Below are 20,475 nucleotides of genomic sequence, written 5' to 3' on the forward strand. Positions count from 1 at the left end.
GCCCTGGTCTGGCGGAAACACTGGTCTTGCATACTAAATAATGTCAGTAGTAACAACATGCAGCTTTCATTTCAACAACGTCATAAAAAAGTGATTTTTTTTATTACATTACACACATTTAGATCATTAACAGTACCAACAAGAGAAAGAGTTATCAAGATACGCTGTCAGAACCAGAGGTCCATCAACACTTCATGTTTTCTCCTCTCAAAGTTTTATGTCCGCTTTAACAGCTAGGATAGTTTCCATCATTTGGCTTTCCTCTTGGCCTGTCATAAAAAGAGAGTCGTTTTTCATTCATGAACATCTTTTGATCACTAACTAAAACAATTAGGAGGATTACTAACTTACTGCATTTGTAAAGCAGGTCTTCAGTGCTTGAAACTCTTTAGCACACATGTCCTTCTTCAGCTCCTGTCTGCCTGTTGTAGAGGCGGACACACACTTCCCATATGTTGCTGCCTGAGTTGGTGACATTGGACAGAGAATAATGTTAGTTATCTTTTTCAGTTTCTGTCTGGTGGTATATAAGTTAGTGATTTAAAAAAATCACATATCAAAGGAAATTCTCACCAAAAAAAAGGCATATCTGGTCCACCACAAAACAACAAAGGATAGCCGAAAGTAACATGATTCTTTTTTTTAAATAAAACAATGCAATAAGAGAAAAAAAATTGACATTTCATGATTAAATAGAAAAATATTAATAAAATATTTTAAAGAACATAATAAAAAACAGCAATTAATTTCACCTCATGTTTTCTTATTTGTAAGAGCAAGAGAGTTAAGCTTTAAATTAAATCAAACAAAGGGGGTTGTGAACATAAAACCTTCTGTTCATAAATAAGCTATTAAGAAAGTGAACAGCAACTGTTAGAGATATGTATAGTAATGCAGGTGTACCTTATAATAGTGAAACACTGAGTCACATTAGTGGTATTGATGACATGATAATTAACAGCAGCCCAACACGTTATTTTAACGTTCACACTAAAGAATACATGTACATATGTTTCATCAGCAATAGTTATCAAGATCCACTGATTTGAAGATGATATAATACACTGATTTGACTTTGTTAGGAGCACACTACAGATAGTAAAGCTGCAATGTATTGTAATGTGAACTCTAGAGGCACACGTAATAGCTTACCACTATTTCCCCTGCTAAGTTATATAAAACAGAGCTTACCTCTGGTGAACACTGTGCAAAAAGTTCCGGGAAAAGTCTAAATTTCTCTCGACTGCGACTCCATACATTTGACCCAGACATGGTTCCTGTTCGGGTGTTAAAATAGTTCCTTTAGGTTAAAGAACACAGCACTGGTGAACAGATAATGCTTCACCGTGTGTTCAATTTAAAAGGGAGCTTATGAAGCATTTAAACTAAGAAATAAACATCAACTAGCAGATGAAGCATTTCTGTAATACATGGGCAGCGCCATATTGTTGACCCTGTCATCAAGGAAACCTCCAGCAGGATATAGGGTACTGTGATTCGCTTAATTCCACGTCAATCACAAGGATTTCCTGAATCTGATTCGCTGTTTTCCGAACGTAGGCGTAACCGGAACGCCAATAGAATGTAAGATAGCTACTTGCTGTTCTGTGATTGGCTGGCTGTCACCTCTAGCTCCTCCTCCTCTCGTACCCCTCGGAGGAAGATGAGTAACCAGCAGCCAGGATTGCTAAATCATGGCAACATTTATGGAAAGATTTGCTTTTCTTCAGAAAGTAAGTGCTGTTTACGGTCAATATTACAAGCTGTTAAAACCACGAACAGCTGAATGGAGTATGACGGGTGTGACGTACGTTAACATGTCTATGTAAACCTGTTAAGTTGTGCTACCATTAGCTTGCTAGCTTGATAGCTAACAGCAAGAAGAACACATTTCTTCATTTCTCATTTGACCTGGCAGATGTTTTAGTTGGATTTTAAAGCAACTGACAGGCATAGAGCACTGTTATAACTACCGGTTTGGTCAAAGTAATCTGATAAACGGACCCTGGTCCATATCTGTGTCACATCTGTATCTATAAAGTACACAGGTTAGCTTGATATACAATGTTTTGGTATGTGGACTGTGCTTTGCTCATGGGATAAATCACAGTCCCTTCGTGTCAGCTTTGAACTTGTTTTCCACTTCATGCTTTCCCACTAACTGTAGGTCCCGAGTCTGATGAAGGCAACAGCAGATGATGAAAACCCCTGCCCTGGATACCTTTTCCAAGACATTGGGAGTATCCTTTTTCTCAGCTTCTGTTGTGGTCCAGCCAGCAGCTGCAAACTCTGAATGTCCTTATTATATGTGGCTCACATGCAATAGATGATTTCATCTGATTACATGTTACTTGTTAGACGCTTTTATCCAAATCTGATGGCTGGTGAATGGTTCGTCTGTGATCTACACAAAGTGTGGTAAATCACATGTTAAGCGTATCACTGTAAACATTATGCTTTAAAGTGTAGAAGTTCATTTTTCAATGTAGAGCTGCAGCTACAGTATAAGTCGACTTTACACATTCAAGATGGCCAAAAAATACTGTTTTCAGCTTCTCAAGTATGGAGATGATGTGCTTTTTTTTGTTGAATGTCATGTTAGACTGAATATATTTGGGTTGTTGACTGACAAAACAACACATTTAAAACCATAACCCTCAACTTTAAAAAATGGTATGGACATACTTACTGTTTTCTGACATTGTACAGAACAAACAATTAATCGATTAAACAAGACTCATCTTCGAGTATTCTAACCAGGAAACTTTGCCAACATATCCTTAACCACCATATCACTGTAGAAATCTCCCATGAGTCGTCAGGTTACGGTCAGTGTTTGTTGGAGTATCTTCTTGAGAGGCTGCAAGTGGAGTCATGCCATGTCAAAATAAAGGTGAGAACAGTTTTATTATTCAAGTCTTTCATATCATTTATTGTAGATTTTCCTCCCTTTCCTGCCTGTGAGTAACTCAGTGTTTCAGGTCCTGAAGATCTTTGTCCATCTGTGCGGTCATGGTTCAAACCATTTCCTCACAGAACTGCGAAGGAACTCCACCTTCATCCAGCAAGCATCAGGTTAGATGCTGTGCTTTGAGCTCCGTTTTAATCTCATGAGTTTGCTCTGTCAGCTGAATACTCACTCGCTGTTGTGTGTTTTGATTTTTAAAGTTTACAGCGGCCCTCCTGATCCTATCCACGGCACAGCGTTGTACCAGAAAGTTAGAAATACCGCACAGGTGAGCCTAATATTTATGTCAATCATAAAACTGTTTATGGCCTTATTATTAGGCAAACACACTCAAATGTCACTTTGTCTTTCTGCAGGAAGTGGCCAGGTTGCTTTTCACAGATACAATTTCCACCAAAGGCAGCGTCTCCCCGCCCAACCTAGCCCCTCCAACAATGGGTGAGTTTTGCCAATTTTATAATGACAATATCCATCTGTTCATAACGTATAGAGTTACATCTGCTCATGTATTTTGAATACTTTGGATTTCATTACAACATGTCTCTCTTTCCAGGAATGGGCTCAGCAACCACACACAGGTCAGGAATGCAGGGCTTTGGATACAGTCCTGGGAAACAGGCAACAGGTAAGTGATGGACACACACACACACACACGCACACGCACACGCACACGCACATCAAGCTTCTCTACTGCGTTAACATCTGTGTCTTTTATGTGTGTCTCCCAGCAGGCGGTGACTCTCTGTTGGATAAGATCCAGAAGGCTGCAGAGGTGGTGGCGAGCGCCGTCCTCCCCCCGACCGAACACCAGGGCATCCGTCTCCATGACAACTATTACCGGGCCGTAGCAGCACCCTCAGCCCCCATAGAGGTAGCGGTGCCGGCGTGTGCCTACAACCTGCCCACTAGCACGCCTAAAGGTAAGACACAGTGGGATGGCAACTTAGCAGAGATGGCAAAAGTACACACATCCTTTACTCTGGTAAAAGTAGAAGTACTGACTAAACTTCTTTACTCAAGTAAAAGTAAAGAAGTATGGGCTTCGAAATGTACTTAAGTAAAAAGTACCCATAACTAGCAGCTGTTTTAAAGAGTACCTGACCTCCCTTTATATTAATAGAACAATAATGTCATTGTTAGCTAATGAATGTTTCCATGCTGAACAACGGCAACATGACAACGTTTTCATTGGTCCCTCTTCTTTAGAGAAGACCAGGAAATGATGGATACACGGATCGTGTTCAAATCAATAGGCACGCAATGACTCTAAATAATAATGATCACGCCACCAAACACACATTCAAACTAAAGGAACCAGCCTGTTTGGAAAATGTAAGAAGTAGAAAGTACAGGTATTTGGGTTCAAAATGTAAGAAGTAGAAAGTACAGGTATTTGTGTTCAACATGTAAGAAGTAGAAAGTACAGGTATTTGTGTTAAAAAAGTCTTCAAAAAAACCAGTAGTGGAGTAAAGTACTGATACCAGAAAAATGTACTTAAGTACAGTAACGAAGTATTTGTACTCCACTACTTCCCACCCCTGGGGCCGAGGCTTTTTAAATAGCATTACAAAATAGGTTTGTATGTGCAGTGTGTGATTTAGGCATGGGAACATATGAAAATGTCATGTCTTGACTATTATCCTGGCCCAAATAATTGCCATTCGCTTCATAACACTATCCCATAATCCTCCTGTGTTCCCAGCATCGACCCAGCGCTGCCCGGGTCAGGTGGGCGGCGGCTGGGAGGAGACGGACAGCAGCAACGGCTCCTCTCACAACTCCTCTCAGGACATGGCGGCTAACGGCAAGTCTGCAACCGGGAGCCAATCAGGAGCCAGTAGAGAGAGCAGCGGCGACCTATCAGAGCGGTGAGTTGACCCGTTACACTTCCTGCCTAAATGATAATGTGGTGACATTGAAGAGCTGGTAGATTAGGCTTTGAATGTTAAGTGTTAGCAGAAGATAACAGGAGTACTCTCCCTCTCTCCATGCCCCTCACACTGCTCAGGGGGGAGGCGCTGCAGTTAGGGGACTGTGGCCAGGAGGTGGCGCTGATCAGCAGACTGACCGAAGGATCCAAAGCTTTCCTGTCCAGAGAGGAGAGCCAGCACTTCATCAAAGAGTCAGTGCAGCTCAAATCAGACTGAAAAATAATGCAGATTCTCCCTTTATGAACTGTGTTATCATTATTTTGTTTTAATTGGCTTGATTTCTGTCTCATTTTTAATCTTTCAGGTGCTCCATTCTCAACTGTGAGGTGGTGGTGGAGTTGCTCTCAAGCAAGCTTCAGGATCCCTCAAACACCGTTCAGATGGTAACCACGATTAAGATTCACTGAATATCCATATATATGTTTTCTTTTTTGTGTATATATAAACGTCAATATGCAGTACTAATATACGTTTCTTTGTTTTCCTCTAATCCTGCAGCGGGCACTGTGTGCTGTATCCTGCCTGATGACCTCTGACCTCCTCTCTCTGGAACAAATGTTTGCAGCTACACAACGGCGGCTCCGTCAGCTGAGTGAGGGGCCTCCGGGGCCCGTGGCCAACAAAGCCACCAAGGTAAGAGAGAAGGCTGCAGATGGTGAGGACTGATGGGACAGAATCAACCCAATGGCATCTTAAGGGACATGTTTGACTTTTATTTTATTTTAGAAGTTCAACCTCAGCTCCTTTTATGAGTCTATAATAAACTGATCAGCCAAGAGACGGACACTAAGACCCTTCAAGGCAAACATGATGATTAGCATGGCAGACATTTGTGTTAACACCATGAGAGCTTTGTATAAGGATGCAGGGCTAGATAACATTTAAAATGAGGGCGTATTTATTTTGTTCTTATCTCCTCTTACCAGATCCTGCGTCAGTTTGAGGCTCTGATTGGTGGATCTGCACACGCTCCGAGGCAGGAAGCAGCGAACAGCAGCCATCAGGAAACATCTCACCGGCTTCCTGCAGCCACATACTTAGACCCTTTACTACCAACCCAGTCTGCTAACAACACCACCCTTCATCAGCTCGACATCTCACCCACTGGTGTCACCCCACCACCAAATCACCCATCTTCTCCCTCTAGTCTGGAGGTCCAGATAGACTCCTCAGTGGAGCTGATGAATGACGATGAAGAGGAGAAACTTCCTCCCGTTCTGACCGAGTCAATGCAGAACCAGGTGGAGCCGAACAGGACTGCTGAGGTTCAATCTGTCGCTGAAGAACCAGAGCTTCACACAGATAGCTTCTCGTCAGCGGAGCCTCAGAGTGAGCAGCCCTGTCTGAGCAGACTGTCTCTGTTCAGCGGGATGCAGCTGGTCACCAAGGCAACGCCGCTGTGTAAAAGACAGATATCCCAGACAGAGATGGACACGATGGACGACAGCTTAAAGGAGAATCAAGCTCTGCAGAACGGCAGCAAAACCAGTGATGACACTGCTTTAATTTGCACTTCAGTCGCATGTGATAGCAGCCAACCAGTGTCGGCCTTTTCCTTTCTCAACTTTTGACCAACTTTACACAGCTGGAGCTGTCGCAGTTAAGCCAATGATGTCATTAAGTTAGGAAATCTATTGAATTCAAAATCAAGATTATATAGACAGCAGATTTACATTATGTTGGGATTTTCTGTCTATCAGTATGGTGCCTCGTTGGGAAATGTATTCAAGCAGCAGAGACAGAGATATTGTCCTTTAGAGTCCACAGCTGAGAAACCCCTTAACTCTTCAGACATGAGGGCTTTGCTGGATGCCGTTTGTAGGTTAAGGCCTAATTTTCCTAATAAGTATTTAACAATAATGCTTGAATTACAGGTTGTTATTGTAAACAGTTGCTTTATCTCAGGATTCCGTTTAGCTGACAAAAACAAACTCTTAACGCCTCCGCAGCGAGCGCTAAACCTCCGAGGGAGAACGCCCTCGATTTGTTATTTGCACAATTGCTTTTCTTATGGACTCATAAATCTGAGAGTGGTCTTCCATATGTGTTGGTACTTACCTCGTACAGTATGTCAGTGTAAACGTCATGAGTGTTAGTTTACAAACTATTTATTGCGTCTACCATGTATTGATTAATCCATAACCCACCTGAGAGTGTGTGAAGATACGTTTGAAGAACTAATGGAGGAATTTATTATTTAGGTATTTTGTGTGCTCTGTAAACCTGAAAAAGTTACCATAACTCAAAAAAATGTAAGGCATCTGATTGCCTTAGTTCTTCAAAGTTGATGTACTTAAACGTTTTCAGACCTTTAATATTATACATCAAACGCTGAAAATGAAGAGCAGATCCCCTTACTGCAGGCATTTATGGTGCTTTCCTGCGTGCCGTTAGTGACATCAGACACACAAGAAATAAGTACAGAGAAATGTATACTTTTAATTAGTGTTAACTTAATCTGCGAAATAGTCCAAGTAAATAACAAATGATTTGTTAAATGAACTAAAAAAACTAAGAAAAATGTCACAAGAAGTCCACATATTCCCGTTAGAAGAACTTTTTACTACTGTAAGTGTATACTACTTAAAGGTGGGGTAGGTAAGTTTGAGAAACCGGCTCGAGATACACTTTTTGTTATATTCCATGGAATGCTCTTAACATCCCGATAGCAATGAATATCTGAAGTGCTTTGACAAGAAATCCATAAAAAAATGTCATCTGTGGAAGCCGTAGTACTGTAAAAAGCACGACCAATCATCTGAGCCGGCCTGGCTAAAATAACTGGATGGCCTAACTGCCTGTCAGCCTTCCATCTGTGCACAAACTTATCTCGTGCCCTCATTGGTCATGTGCGCGTTCGTGTGTGTTGGAGGAGGGGCTCTGTAAGGAAGTAGCAGATTTTTTCCGGTTGTGTATTTTCAAATTCTAGCGCACTCGAGCTGGTTTCTCCAAAATTACCTACCCCACCTTTAATATGCGAGATAGTCCAAGTAAATAACAAGTGATTTGTTAAATGAACTCAAAAACTAAGACAAATGTCACAAGAAGTCCATATATTCCCGTTAGAAGAACCTTTTACTACTGTAAGTGTACACTACTTAATGTTTCAAATGATTGTCAACATTTGGGTTTACAGTGTACATAAAGCAGATTATCAGCAATTTATAAACCGTTGTTTGTGTAACCAAATAAAAGGCATATTACATTTCATCGTCACACACTGTACTGCAGTGTCGAGGAATGTGGTTTACACTACAGGCCAAAATGGTAATCCAGTCTACCGACAAAGAACGCTACTGATGTATTTCATTTCAGTGAACATGAACTATGCTGAGTAACAATAAAACCTGCTGTGTTTCTTACAGCACCAACTGAAACACAAATGTGATACTGCAGACCCGGCTTTCAGCAACGCCTTTATTTTTCAATGTCCTATGTTTAGGAAAATTACATAAAATATGAGTCACTTCCACATCTCTCATTTTATTTGCAACACAGTGTACTGGTCATTTTCAAACCATACATACAACAGGTATGGCTGACAGGCGCATACACACACAGACGATGTGTCAAATGTTAAACACATGGTTACAAACAGCGGTTTCTCTCCAGGCTGTTTCAGTGAGACGCTCTGTTCCTTACACCGGCTGAAACGCAGAGTCCTGTCACGGCTCTATAATTAGCCGGCGTCTAATCTGAGGTTGGGTTTTGGTGGTGCGACTCATCTGTTCCCTTACCTCTGACCCACTGACCTGCCAAACACACTTAGAATCATTTGGACTGAGAAAGTATGTTTAAATACACTATCATTTAAAAGGACATCCATCAATTACTCTCACCATGTTACCTTGGATTGAGACAAAGTGAAAGGAGAGTCAAACATTTTCAAAAATCTTGATCGTTGACAAATTCTTGCCAAACGTGTCCAAATGTCATTTATCCAGATTCATTCAATGAGACAGGAAATATTTTGTCTGAGAGCTTGTAAACAATTATTCGACACAGTTCTGCTATTGTTAAACGCACACTTCGATTTACTAAGTCTTTTTGTGGGTGAATTATTTCCTTAACATTTGACACAAGAAGCCGTAACAAGTTATTTTACTGGATTTTTTAAATAATGCTCCTTGGGTGTGACTCCTTGGCCTCTATAAACCTCCTTCTTGAATCACAACAATGACCCCCCCCCACACACACACACACACACGCATTCAGCCACCTTCCCCAGCCAAGAGTAAACAGAATGAGGAGTTATTGATTAAAGTGCTTAGCTTCATTTAGTTTTGCAAGCACTTTGGATCATCACGCGTTTCTTGTGATTAGCACCAATGAAAATGTCCACGCATCGACACACGCATGTAAAGAGAATGATACCTCTTTATAAAGTGCACAGGGTGCGTGCACACACTCACACAAACACACATCAATACTGCACAGAAACCACAGTGGCTGGGCCATGGACAGGCGGATGTGCTTATGGTCTTAACAAATGGTACATGGTGAGGTGGGGATGAGCCTTCGTGCCCAAACATTCTGTAAACCTCCCCACACAGCCTATTTCATTACACCAGCCCTAACACGGGTGAGTTTTTTTTCCAAGGAGGATCCCCCCCCCCCCCCCGTACCAGGAGATTCAGCACTGATGGGCGAGGGACTAAAGGTCAGGAGATGGGGTCGGAGGTCACGGTCATGTTGAGCCTGGACGCTCTCTGGTCTGCAGGCTGCTGAAGTGCGCCTCCCGCAGGACTCTGTTGATGCAGTCGTAGGAGACACTGCTGCCGTCGCCATGGAAACCTTGCTGCAAGGAACTACGGGAGTCTTCTGGCTTCGGGCTGAGGGAGCACTGGGGGATGCGGCTGTTGTGAATTGACGGCCTGGCGGTGGCCACTATGCCTGTCTCTGGACTGCTGATCCCATTGCTGCTGTCACTACTGGAAGACTGCAAGAACACCAAAGAGATGAGCTGTGAATTGACACTTCACGGATGAGTGAGGATGAAAGGCTGTAAATAAAACATTCTGTGCTTTTCCTGACACTGGTGCATTGCATATGCGATGCAGAGACACATGTATTTATACACATGTGATGAAGGAATACATGACCTTGGGAGACTCATCACACATTTAGATAAAAAGGGTAAACCTACATCTGTTTGATGGTGTTAAGATGAATGTCAAGATCATTTCAGTCTTACCTCTGAATCTAAATCTGAAACGAGCAGACTGGGACCCCCTCCTGACTTCTTGGCCTGAGGGCTCAGCTGTTGGGGTTCCTCACTGTCACAGCTACGGTGTCGTTTCCTGTGCAAAACACAAATGTAAGTAACAGAGTGTTGGGAGTACAGAGTGAACATAAAAGTGAAGTGTGACAGGCAGGGCTGGAGAAAGGAAGAGTATGAAAAAAAAAAAGAGAGAACATAAAGAGGAATCCAAAAATAGCATCCCAGTTACATGATCAGACATGTGGCGCTCCCATTATGAGAACACATTGATTAGCATGCCTTTAGTGGGGTCTATATTGGGAATTAACAGTGCAAATATTACATTAACACTGCATGTCTAGACTAAATCATATAGCTTTTGATAACTGCACTGGGTTGCTTAGATACAATGCAATAAAGTCAAACAATTATAAATGTAATAGTGCATGTCAGATGTGTAAAAATTGTATCCCAGTTACCTGCTGTCAGTCAGCATTTCTGCAGTCTTGACGAAGGTTTCTTTTTGGCAAAATGAAAAGGTTGACAGTCCTCCTTTTGAGCCGGGATCTTATTTTAAAGCTATGTTACAGCACGACCATTTCGTAAAGACTCAGTATAGCAAGCTCCCTGTCATCTCATCAAAAAGTCTCCAGAAGAAGAAGAAGAAGCAGAGGTCTCCGTAGGAATGATGTGTGTTAGCTCAGACCTGTCACTTCTTCCCCAAGTCCTCAGTGCCTACGCCTCGGTGGTGGAACAAACTGCTAAAGCTAACCAGCTACCCACCATGAATTCTCGTTTACGACGTGAAATCTCGAGAAACTCCAGGCATGACAGCAGAGCTAGCTTGTTAGCATGCTAGCTAACACCGGCTAACTACTTGAGCTAACTGAAAGTTCTTCCGCTTTCGTATTCCGTCCACTTTGCCGTTAGTCGGGGTTAATAACCGTTGTCTGTACTTGACAGCAAGTCCATCACTAAGAAAACGAAATGAGTTAAAGGTTAAATACAGTCACTTCTACAGTTGTCCGGAGTATGATAAGCGGTACTCCGGTTGTTAGGTGTGTTTCTGCTGTCTGTCTGCGGAGTGATTCCGGAAGCTCCGCCCCTGTGTTTACATTACGTCACCGGATGACGTACAATGCGGAAACGGCTTCCGGTGTCAACATGGGTGAACCTCTTGTCCACATTTAAGATAATATTAGCATTTATTCTCCACGAATAAGTTCATTAACATGGCTTAAAGAAGGGTTTTGATAGTGTCGAGAACAGGCTTTTTGCGTTGTTGAACGTAAGTGTATAATACTTGTTCTGTCTCAGTCGCTTCGGTATGCTGCTTTTTTCAGCTCCAGAATTAACATTTTCAAAACTTCATGCTCCACAATTTACACATATCACATTGTAATATCAAATTGTCATTATATTGAATCAATTTAAAACGCTTTTGCACACTTTCCTTACATTCTGTGCAGACCCAATATTGTTGTACCCAATATACAAGCTGTTAATAAACTTTTCAAAACCCCAACAATTTTAATAACTACCATCCCATATCTAACCTACCATTTCTCTCAAAAATCCTGGAAAAAACTGTTGCTTCTCAGATCCATACCCACTTGTCTGACAATAACCTCTACGAACAATTTCAATCTGGTTTCCGCCCCCATCACAGCACAGAAACAGCACTGGTGAAAATCACTAACGACCTCCTTATGGCAGCTGACTCCGGACTTTTAACAATCCTCATCCTCCTTGATCTTAGTGCAGCTTTTGACACCATTTCCCACAGCATCCTCATTGACAGACTGACCTCCATCGGAATCACTGACACACCCCTCCTCTGATTTAAATCATATCTCTCTGGCCGCACTCAGTTCATCCAACTCACAAACTTCAAATCACAGCCACTTCCAGTCACGACTGGTGTTCCCCAGGGCTCTGTCCTGGGGCCTCTTCTTTTTATCATCTATCTACTTCCTCTTGGCCTTATCTTCCGTAAACACAACATCCACTTTCATTGCTACGCGGATGACACCCAGCTCTACTTGTCCTCCAAACCAACCACCATCCTCCCTCCATCCTCCCTGTCTGACTGCTTCCAGGACATCAAATCCTGGTTTTCCTCTAACTTTCTCAAACTTAACGACAATAAAACAGAGGTTCTCCTCATTGGCACAAAATCCACCCTAACCAAACCTGACAGTTTCTCAATTACAATAGACAACTCTTCAGTCTCCCCCTCCCCTCAGGTTAAGAGTCTGATTGTCATCCTCGACAGCACACTTTCATTCAAATCTCATATCAGTCATATCACTCGGTCTGCCTATTTCCATCTACGCAACATCAACCGCCTCTGCCCGTCCCTTAACCCTAAGAGCACCGCCATTCTTGTTCACACCCTGGTCACTTCCCGCATTGACTACTGCAATTCCCTTCTCTTTGGTCTCCCTCTCAAATCCATCCACAGACTTCAACTGGTCCAGAACTTTGCCGCCCGCATCATCACCAGAACCCCCTCCATTAACCACATCACTCCTGTTCTTCAGCAACTTCACTGGCTCCCCGTCAAATCTCCTCTGTACCTCTCCGACTTCCTGCACATCAACACACCCATCCGCACTCTCAGGTCTTCTGCTTCCCTCCACCTCACTGCACCCCCCTTCCGTTTAACCACCATGGGGTCTAGAGCCTTCAGCCGCTCTGCACCCCGCCTCTGGAACTCTCTCCCACCTGACATCCGCAACACTGACTCTCTCCCCATTTTCAAATCACGTCTCAAAACACATCTCTTCACACTCGCATATCCACCCTGATCACTATCCATCACACATCCTCTGTTTTTATTTATTTGATTGATTTATATACTGCATTGTCTTGTTTATGTCTCTTATGCTGGTGTTATGTATTGTGTATCTTGTTTTTTATGTGTTTGTACAGCGACCTTGAGAGCCTTGAAAGGCGCCTATATAAAATAAATGCATTATTATTATTATTATTACACCATTTCTGTCATAAGCATTCAGGTATCCTTCAAAAGTAAAACAAAAAACTGATAGCAAAGCCAATTTCTAAATATGACTGTGACTTTATTTGTGACCCTGTTAATGCTGCATATCTGTTTACATGTTAATGTTGTATATCTCCGTTGTAGATGAAGTTAATCCAGCACTCTGTCCAGGCACTGCAGACAGTGTTGGTCTCCAATCATAAAGACTTAGCTAGACTTTACAGCAAATACACAAAAGCAGAGAGGCATCTTCTGGAGGAAGGATTCCATGCAGGGCAGCGGCCCGATTCCCTTTTCCAACCCATCACAGGCCACTCTGACTCAGACTGGATCTCCGCTCACCCTGAGGAGCATCAAGACTTTGAGAGTTTCTACAGAGACCCTTCCCGCAAGACCCCAAATGCAAGCCACAATACTATTTACATTCAAACCATAGGTGAGTTTGCTTGTGTCTAGTGGGGTTAGAGCAGGGGTGTCAAACTCAAATACACAGTGGGCCAAAATTTAAAAAATCGGTACTAGTCGAGGGCCGGACTGGTTCAATGTTTATTGCAAAACTTATTGAAATGAACTTATTGCACATATTAAACCTGGAACTAACACAGCTTAAATTACTGCCTATAAAAACAACATTAAACATTAAATATCAGTTGCATTCATTTCTTATGGCTCTATCTGCAGCTTTTCCAGAGTCATTTCTCATGAGTACATTTTTCCACAACAGCTTCAACAAAACTATTTCCCTCAAAGAAAAAACCAAACATGCCCTGTTGTCGCAAGAAAAAAAGATGGATGAGGCATGTAGAGTTTGTTGTGCAGCAGTTTTTGGACTCCAAGTGCAGCATTAAATAGTTTGCTTGCATTCAATCTGCACTATGTTTTTCAGGTTCCTTTGGCAAGGCGGGGGCTCAGACGGATCAGTGTGTGGAGTGGCTCAGAGAATACTGCCAGGCCTTCTTCTACGGGCTTTCTGTCAAGTTACTGCCGGCGGTTACTGTGGCTGAAACAAAATGCTCCTTCAGGGTGAACAGCAACTCACACAACCTTCAGATCCTCACCGGTGAGCTGGGAGTCCATCACTTTTACCTCAGGATACCTTTCATTGTGCCATATCTACTGTGGGGTTCTGGCAAAATGCAGAAATCTCCATCTGAAGTGTGAATGATTTGTTTTGTTTTCAAATATAATAAAAATTCTAAATCACATTATTAGTCCATGTATTTGTAGCGCCAACCAGAGTAGTACACATACTGAAGATACAAAATATATGACATATTAAACATAAAAAAACAAAACAACGGCAGCTATTATGAAATAATAGTAGAACAACTAACTGTTTAGTATTATTTTATCTTGCATTGTAGGTGACCTGCTACAGTTCCTGTGGAGTAGGAAACCAACAGATGCTTTCTGCATTGTTGGGATCACAATGATTAACCTCTACCCCAAAGACTCCTGGAATTTGGTTTTCGGACAAGCTTCTCTCAGTAACGGTGAGCCTTTCCCACAAAGCCTTTACTGAGAAAATATGACTTTCTGTATCAGCCAACCACACCTAATAATAATGCTCCTATTCATTACAACTTCCTGTTATCCCCAAAGAAACATTGCTTCATAGTTGAGGAACATTTTGTATAAAAGAATATACACACATTACACAATTTCATCAGTAGTCCTGTATGATGTAATGTTGTTGATCTGCCACTAGATGGTGATAAAGCAAAAACATTAAATCCTGTTGCCTTCACTTTTGGTTGCAGGAATGAGAGTTTCAGCTTCTCCAGGTATGATGACAGCTACAGCAGCAGTTATTCAGGGAGTGTGACGACCCCTCCACACAACTAGGCTTCTGTGGTCTCTCTCTCTCCTTGTTTGCAGGTTCCAGTGCTGTGGGGTGGACTGACGAGCTGCACCTGGGCAGCTGTTATAAGACAGCCCATTGCGTTTCGGGAGGCCCCTCTCATTCCTCTCGCAAAGTAAACTCCCCGTGTAAGCCTCGCGTCGCGGCTGTCTTTTTGGTGTCCACTAATAAAGGATCGTTATACTTTCAGACCCCTCGTCTCGCCTCCCAGCTTTTTGTTGCAGCCCAAGAGCCGGGTTGTAACATATGGGGGCTCGTTGGTTGAACCTGGTCAATTCGGAGCCAGTGTTTCAGGTTGTGGTTCCTGTAAAATGTCGTGACCTCAGGACCGCACATAATCAATCGGGACACCTGGGGGTCCGTAAAACATATAATTATATCTTGCGGTATTTTTTTTGGCCTCTTTTAAAGAGAGATGTGTCTCAGTATATTCAATCGTGTCACACATGCCAATGACAGGTAAGCCCAATCAGAAAGTGAAACCCGCTCAATTGTGTCCCATCCCAGATGGTACAGATGATCATGATCATTGATTGCGTTGATCCTTTACCTCGTTCTAAAGCAAGTTTCATGAATGTGACACTTTTATTTTTGTAAGATAGCAAGGGGGGGCATATTGTGATAACCAGGCCTGTCATAAAATGCACCCCACCCAAAAAGATGTTTGTATTAATCCCACCCTCAAGCATTTTTCAGGGTATAGTTGTAGGACTAGTACCAATGAATGGAGGAAGTTTCATGAATGTGACACTTTTATTTTGTAAGATAGCAAGGGGTGCATAACGTGGCAAAAATATGCTGACAAAGACTATGTAACATTTGTAAACATATATTTTGATTATTATATGACAAATATGTAAAATTAAAAAATACATTTTAAAGCACGTGTATACAGACAGGACGTAACAATAATAATAAAAAAAAGATTAAAAAAAACAAAAACTGAAAAGGAAGTGACGAATGAATTTCGACACCACTACCATCAAATACGGAGCGAAACGTTTAACCACAAGAATCAAGATTATATGAGCTACCACTAAACAACTCACAGTCTGAAAATTACCATTAATTAAAACCCTGAACGTTTACTTTTTGTTTTAAACATCGTTTTAAGGTGTCAACGTGTCATTTAGAAATGCGCGTTCCCGTGACAAGGGGGGCATTTCATGATGGGGGTGTATAATTTGACACAACACCTGGTTGTGAAGAAAAGGCTTCACCCAAAGCAGAACTACTCTGTGTTTGACGGTTATTACACCCCCCCCCCCATCACCAGCTCTCTGCTGCTTCGATCCTGCAAGGTTTCTAAACAAACACACATTCCACCACTCACTCAATGTTGGTACTTTGAACCTGTGTTATTGCCAAAGGTTGTCTAATCCATTTAATTTCATTTAATCGTTTATTTGGCAGGGACAATGCACATAATGAACACTTAAAACATTAAAATATATCAAGCGTAACAGTGCCAGATTTAGCTTTGAGCTAATTTCCATCCGCAGTCCCTCACATACAACATTTAAGAAAATTACATTTTACAAACATAGCAAAAACAAAATACATGATATGCAAAAAGTGCAAGAGAGCAAGAGCAGCATACACAAGTATTTATGACATGGTAATACAATATAGCAGCAACGACATATAGAGTGCAAGAGGAGATACCCCTGTGTTAAAGTGCATTTAGCGGTGATTGCGTCTGTTTGTTTCTCAACCATTCTTTGAGTTGACCTTTGAAGCTGAGAGTGGGACAATCCCGTATCTCAGTTGGGAGGCTATTCCACAAAGAGCTGCCTTTAATGGAAAGGACATTTTGTCCAAAAGTGGTCCGTCTACGGTGGACTTCACTGTCTCCTCTGGTTTCTGACCAATGCAGCGTCCAGTGTGTTTTTTGTGGATGAATTCCCCTAAGGGAGGGGGGGCCAGTCCATGTAAACATTTATAAAAAAAAACAAAATACTTTTAAGATTGTCAAAACTCAAGAAATTGTGTTTTTCAAGGATGGTACAGTGGTGGTATGAATTTGGCTTTCTGTCAAACACCTTGATAGCTCTCTTGTACAGCTGTTCTATGGGTTTCAGGTTTGTGGCACAAGCAAACGACCAGTTTGTAAAACAGTATTCAATATGGGATGGAATCATACAGTGACTACATGACTTTGCAGCATTGACAGTTAAAGGTGGGGTAGGTAAGTTTGAGAAACCGGCTCGAGATCGCTAGAATTTGAAAATACACAGCCGGAGAAAATCTGCCACTTCCTTACAGAGGCCCTCCTCCAACACACACGAACGCGCACATGACCAATGAGGGCACGAGATAAGTTTGTGCCCCGATGGAAGGCTGACAGGCAGGTAATGATTGGTCGTACTTTTTACAGTAGTACGGCTTCCACAGATGACATTTTTTTATGGATTTTTTGTCAAAGCACTTAAGATATCTATTGCTATCGGGATGTTAAGAGCATTCCATGGAATATAACAAAAAGTGTATCTCGAGCTGGTTTCTCAAACTTACCTACCCCACCTTTAAGAAAGGTCTAATTTGTTTAAAATGTTGCAAGTTGAATTTAATGGTATTGGATACTTTCTTAATATGTTTCTTAAAAGTCAAGTTTGAGTCCATTATGACTCCAAGATACTTGAAGTGGGAGACTAGTTCTATTTCTGCTCCGTTTAAAAACACGTTGGATCCATAGACTGTATAGGTTGGATCCTTCGATTTTGACTGGTCGTTTACTGAACATCATGCATACTGTTTTTTTGCATTTAACTGTAAGCAAATGTTGTTCAGCCAGTGTTGAACCTTGTCCAAAGCATTTGAGAGACAGGATGAGATAATTTCAGTGTTTTTCCTGTGTACAAAGATGACCGCATCATCGGCATACATTTGTACACATTTGCACATTCAACTCAGGACATACATTAGGCAAGTCATTAATGTACAGTGAAAACAGTAATGGTCCAAGAATGGAACCTTGTGGAACCCCAACAGCCTTCCTGAGATCAAGGAAGACAGCACCTACATATGGGCTCGTGTCCAACATACATTTAACCTTTTCCACAAAGACACAGTTAGCTGTCTCAGTGGAGTGGTGAGCACGGAAACCAAACTGCATTGGGTGGAGTGGAGCGAAACCTTTGTCTAAATGTTTGGTGATTAGTTTTGACACCCATTTCTCAGCTACCTTAGAGACACAGGGGAGGATGCTGATTGGTCTGTAATTGGACATCATTGCCTTATCCCCAGATTTAAAGATCGGTGTCACCATGGCCACCTTCCAGGACGATGGAACTTCCCTCGTGCTGATAGATTGATTTACTAACATAGTAATTGGTTGTATTAATTAGACCGTCGATATGTGTCTTTATAAAGTTGGTGTCTAAATCATCTGCATCCCTAGCCTTAGAACCTCTTAACCCTGAGATTATATGTTTTACCTCAAACTCTGTGATTTCCTCCAGGTCAAAAACGGGGTGTGTATCCACAATCGGGCTAGGTGAGACCTCAGATGGCGGGAAGAGCTTTGCAATGTCCAGAGCACTATTTATGAAATACTAATTTAGAGAGTTGGCCAATACAGCCGGGTCTTTTATCAGGGCATCATTGATTTTTAATTCTAGTACATTATTTTCCTGTTTGGTATGTTTACCCAATAGTTTATTTAAGATTTGCCAAACTTTTGTACCGTTACCTTTCGCACCTTCAATTATATTGATGAAGAAGTTCGCTTTAGCCTGTCTTATTGTTTGCGTTACCTTGTTACGAGCATGAGTGAATTTCTGTCTGTCAGTGGATAGTCTGGATTTCAAGCTCTGCTTTAATTGTTGGTCTCTAGATTTCATTAGATTCCTGCACTGTAGATTCAGCCAGGGAAGATGATGTTCCTTCCTATCCCAAGGAAGACATTGTATCATTAATTTGAGATATAAACAGATCACTGTTTTCACCAATGTCTTCAGAGGAGAGAGTGTCCCCCTAATCAATCATTTTCACAGCCTCCATAACACGTTGTTGCAGATTTTTGGGGATGAAGCGTGAACCCAAGGCAGGGGTTTTAGGTTTGGCCATGAACCTTTTTTTTGTGAGTTTCCTGGCAAAAGAACAAGATTATGGTCAGAAAGACCAGTCAGGAAGTTGTAGGTTTTAACTATTCTGTCAGCTTTGTTTGTAAATACTAAATCTATCATAGTCTTGGAGGTTTTGGTTATTCTAGTCGGTTGATCCATTAGTTGTATTAAGTTGTGTTTATCCGTGATCCGTTTTAAGTTATTTCTATTTGGTTTGTCATTCCAGTTTATGTTAAAGTCTCCTAAAATAATTAGCTCTTTGTTGGAGTCACAGGAATTCAGCATGAATACTGGTGATAAAAACACTCAATGATGTTGGTTGTTTTTCTCTAATGTAGGGTATTTCTTTTGCAGATAATGACCCATGAGATTGGTCACATGTTTGGGTTGAAGCCTTGCCAGTGGCTGAGCTGTGTGATGCAGCCGGGCTCCAACCACCTGGAGGAGTCTGACCGCCGCCCGCTGGACTTCTGTCCCGTCTGCCTTCGCAAGCTACAGGTCGCCATCGGATTCAAAATAGCTGACCAATACAAGGTACAAAGAAAACAAACATATTTTCTGCTACATGCCGATTTGTACTAACTTATATTGTATATTTGTATGTTTTAATTGTGTGTTGTGTATCCCGCATGTACCCTTTTCTGTACTTCTGTTAAACCAAAGACAAATGTCCACTGAAGTGAAGCCAATCATATCAAAAATAATTTGAATCTTTTGACATTTTACATTCCCTTTTTCAGATGTTTCTCTCTGGTGTTATTGTGATCACTGCATAACAAAACCTCATATTTCACAATAAATCTCAGACACAGATTTTTGTACTCTCTTTTAGTGATTGTTTATCTGTGTTCAACAGGCCTTAGTGCACTGGATGGAGGTGGATCAAACACCAGAGGAGGCCTCCACCTGTCAGTCTCTGCTCCACTTTCCCAAACCAACAGAAGCCTTTCAGACCTCCAGACTGTGGCTGCACAGGTGCCTGGACATACTGCGGGAATAAGAAGCTACTATAGTACTTGTATATATGATATATGCAACATCCCCCACCTATCCTTGTATACACATGTGCTTAATACTTCTGCTGTTACAAAAGAGTCTTTATTTTGTTGCACTGTTGCACCTTATTTGAGGATGAGCACAGGGCCCACTAGAGAATGTATCAGGTAGTTGAGTTGTATTGATTGTAAAATAATTAAATGGCACTTCAGTTTCCAGGCCGAATGAAATGCTGAGTTTAGGTTAATATGTTTATAAATCTAGGTTAAAGATGCCATATGTCTTGGACATTATATACTTATTTTTAAATATATACATTTATCAAAATCATAATTTCCAGTTAATTATGTGACAGACACAACAGAGGTTGCAATGAGTTGCTTATGATCTGGACCGCTAAGCTTTTAAGAGGTTTTCTTTGTGCATTTTAAGACGAAAAAAAACAAC

General features: G+C 41.6%; 4 protein-coding genes across 5 annotated transcripts; 2 read left to right on the forward strand and 2 right to left on the reverse strand.

Annotated features, from left to right (window-relative positions):
* Positions 1-83: 83 nt before the first annotated feature.
* Positions 84-1,459, reverse strand: ndufaf8 (NADH:ubiquinone oxidoreductase complex assembly factor 8). Its single transcript, XM_034119324.1, has 3 exons — positions 1,192-1,459; positions 352-462; positions 84-269 (listed from the first exon to the last, which is right to left on the reverse strand). Exons 1-3 carry the CDS (start codon positions 1,270-1,272, stop codon positions 249-251), a joined length of 213 nt encoding a protein of 70 aa, XP_033975215.1. The 5' UTR covers positions 1,273-1,459; the 3' UTR covers positions 84-248.
* A 173-nt stretch (positions 1,460-1,632) lies between these two features.
* On the forward strand, positions 1,633-7,577 carry tepsin (TEPSIN adaptor related protein complex 4 accessory protein). 2 transcript variants are annotated; one of them, XM_034119326.1, is made up of 13 exons: positions 1,633-1,733; positions 2,168-2,240; positions 2,802-2,893; positions 2,982-3,075; positions 3,169-3,236; positions 3,325-3,406; positions 3,522-3,593; positions 3,697-3,888; positions 4,672-4,837; positions 4,978-5,091; positions 5,205-5,283; positions 5,399-5,533; positions 5,827-7,577. In XM_034119326.1, exons 1-13 carry the CDS (start codon positions 1,695-1,697, stop codon positions 6,469-6,471), a joined length of 1,851 nt encoding a protein of 616 aa, XP_033975217.1. In that variant the 5' UTR covers positions 1,633-1,694; the 3' UTR covers positions 6,472-7,577. The 2 variants fall into 2 exon arrangements, with proteins under 2 accessions (XP_033975217.1, XP_033975218.1); XM_034119327.1 differs by having other exon boundaries at positions 3,700-3,888.
* Positions 7,578-8,363: 786 nt separating this feature from the next.
* On the reverse strand, positions 8,364-11,197 carry si:dkey-21c1.1 (protein FAM104A-like). Its single transcript, XM_034119328.1, has 3 exons — positions 10,580-11,197; positions 10,095-10,200; positions 8,364-9,839 (listed from the first exon to the last, which is right to left on the reverse strand). The coding sequence occupies exons 1-3, from the start codon at positions 10,594-10,596 to the stop codon at positions 9,588-9,590; spliced, it is 375 nt and encodes a 124-aa protein (XP_033975219.1). The 5' UTR covers positions 10,597-11,197; the 3' UTR covers positions 8,364-9,587.
* Positions 11,198-11,263: 66 nt separating this feature from the next.
* Positions 11,264-20,435, forward strand: LOC117473401 (archaemetzincin-2). Its single transcript, XM_034118969.1, has 8 exons — positions 11,264-11,388; positions 13,249-13,540; positions 13,991-14,164; positions 14,469-14,597; positions 14,865-14,888; positions 14,983-15,221; positions 19,387-19,566; positions 19,889-20,435. Exons 2-8 carry the CDS (start codon positions 13,249-13,251, stop codon positions 20,030-20,032), a joined length of 1,182 nt encoding a protein of 393 aa, XP_033974860.1. The 5' UTR covers positions 11,264-11,388; the 3' UTR covers positions 20,033-20,435.
* Positions 20,436-20,475: the final 40 nt, after the last annotated feature.

The sequence above is a fragment of the Trematomus bernacchii genome, unplaced genomic scaffold (assembly GCF_902827165.1).
Source record: "Trematomus bernacchii unplaced genomic scaffold, fTreBer1.1, whole genome shotgun sequence".
NCBI classification, from domain to species: Eukaryota; Metazoa; Chordata; class Actinopteri; order Perciformes; family Nototheniidae; genus Trematomus; species Trematomus bernacchii.

Coding starts and splice junctions, on each gene's coding strand:
- ndufaf8 (XM_034119324.1), bottom strand. CDS start 1,272: ATGTCTGGGTCAAATGTATGGAGTCGCAGTCGAGAGAAATTTAGACTT. Junction 463..1,191: donor TTGCACAGTGTTCACCAGAG/GTAAGCTCTGTT, acceptor TCACCAACTCAG/GCAGCAACATATGGGAAGTG. Junction 270..351: donor AGACCTGCTTTACAAATGCA/GTAAGTTAGTAA, acceptor TTTTTATGACAG/GCCAAGAGGAAAGCCAAATG.
- tepsin (XM_034119326.1), top strand. CDS start 1,695: ATGGCAACATTTATGGAAAGATTTGCTTTTCTTCAGAAA. Junction 3,407..3,521: donor CCTAGCCCCTCCAACAATGG/GTGAGTTTTGCC, acceptor CTCTCTTTCCAG/GAATGGGCTCAGCAACCACA. Junction 5,284..5,398: donor CCTCAAACACCGTTCAGATG/GTAACCACGATT, acceptor CTAATCCTGCAG/CGGGCACTGTGTGCTGTATC.
- si:dkey-21c1.1 (XM_034119328.1), bottom strand. Junction 9,840..10,094: donor TTTCAGATTTAGATTCAGAG/GTAAGACTGAAA, acceptor GTGTTCTTGCAG/TCTTCCAGTAGTGACAGCAG.
- LOC117473401 (XM_034118969.1), top strand. CDS start 13,249: ATGAAGTTAATCCAGCACTCTGTCCAGGCACTGCAGACAGTGTTGGTC. Junction 14,889..14,982: donor GAGAGTTTCAGCTTCTCCAG/GTATGATGACAG, acceptor CCTTGTTTGCAG/GTTCCAGTGCTGTGGGGTGG. Junction 19,567..19,888: donor AAATAGCTGACCAATACAAG/GTACAAAGAAAA, acceptor TGTGTTCAACAG/GCCTTAGTGCACTGGATGGA.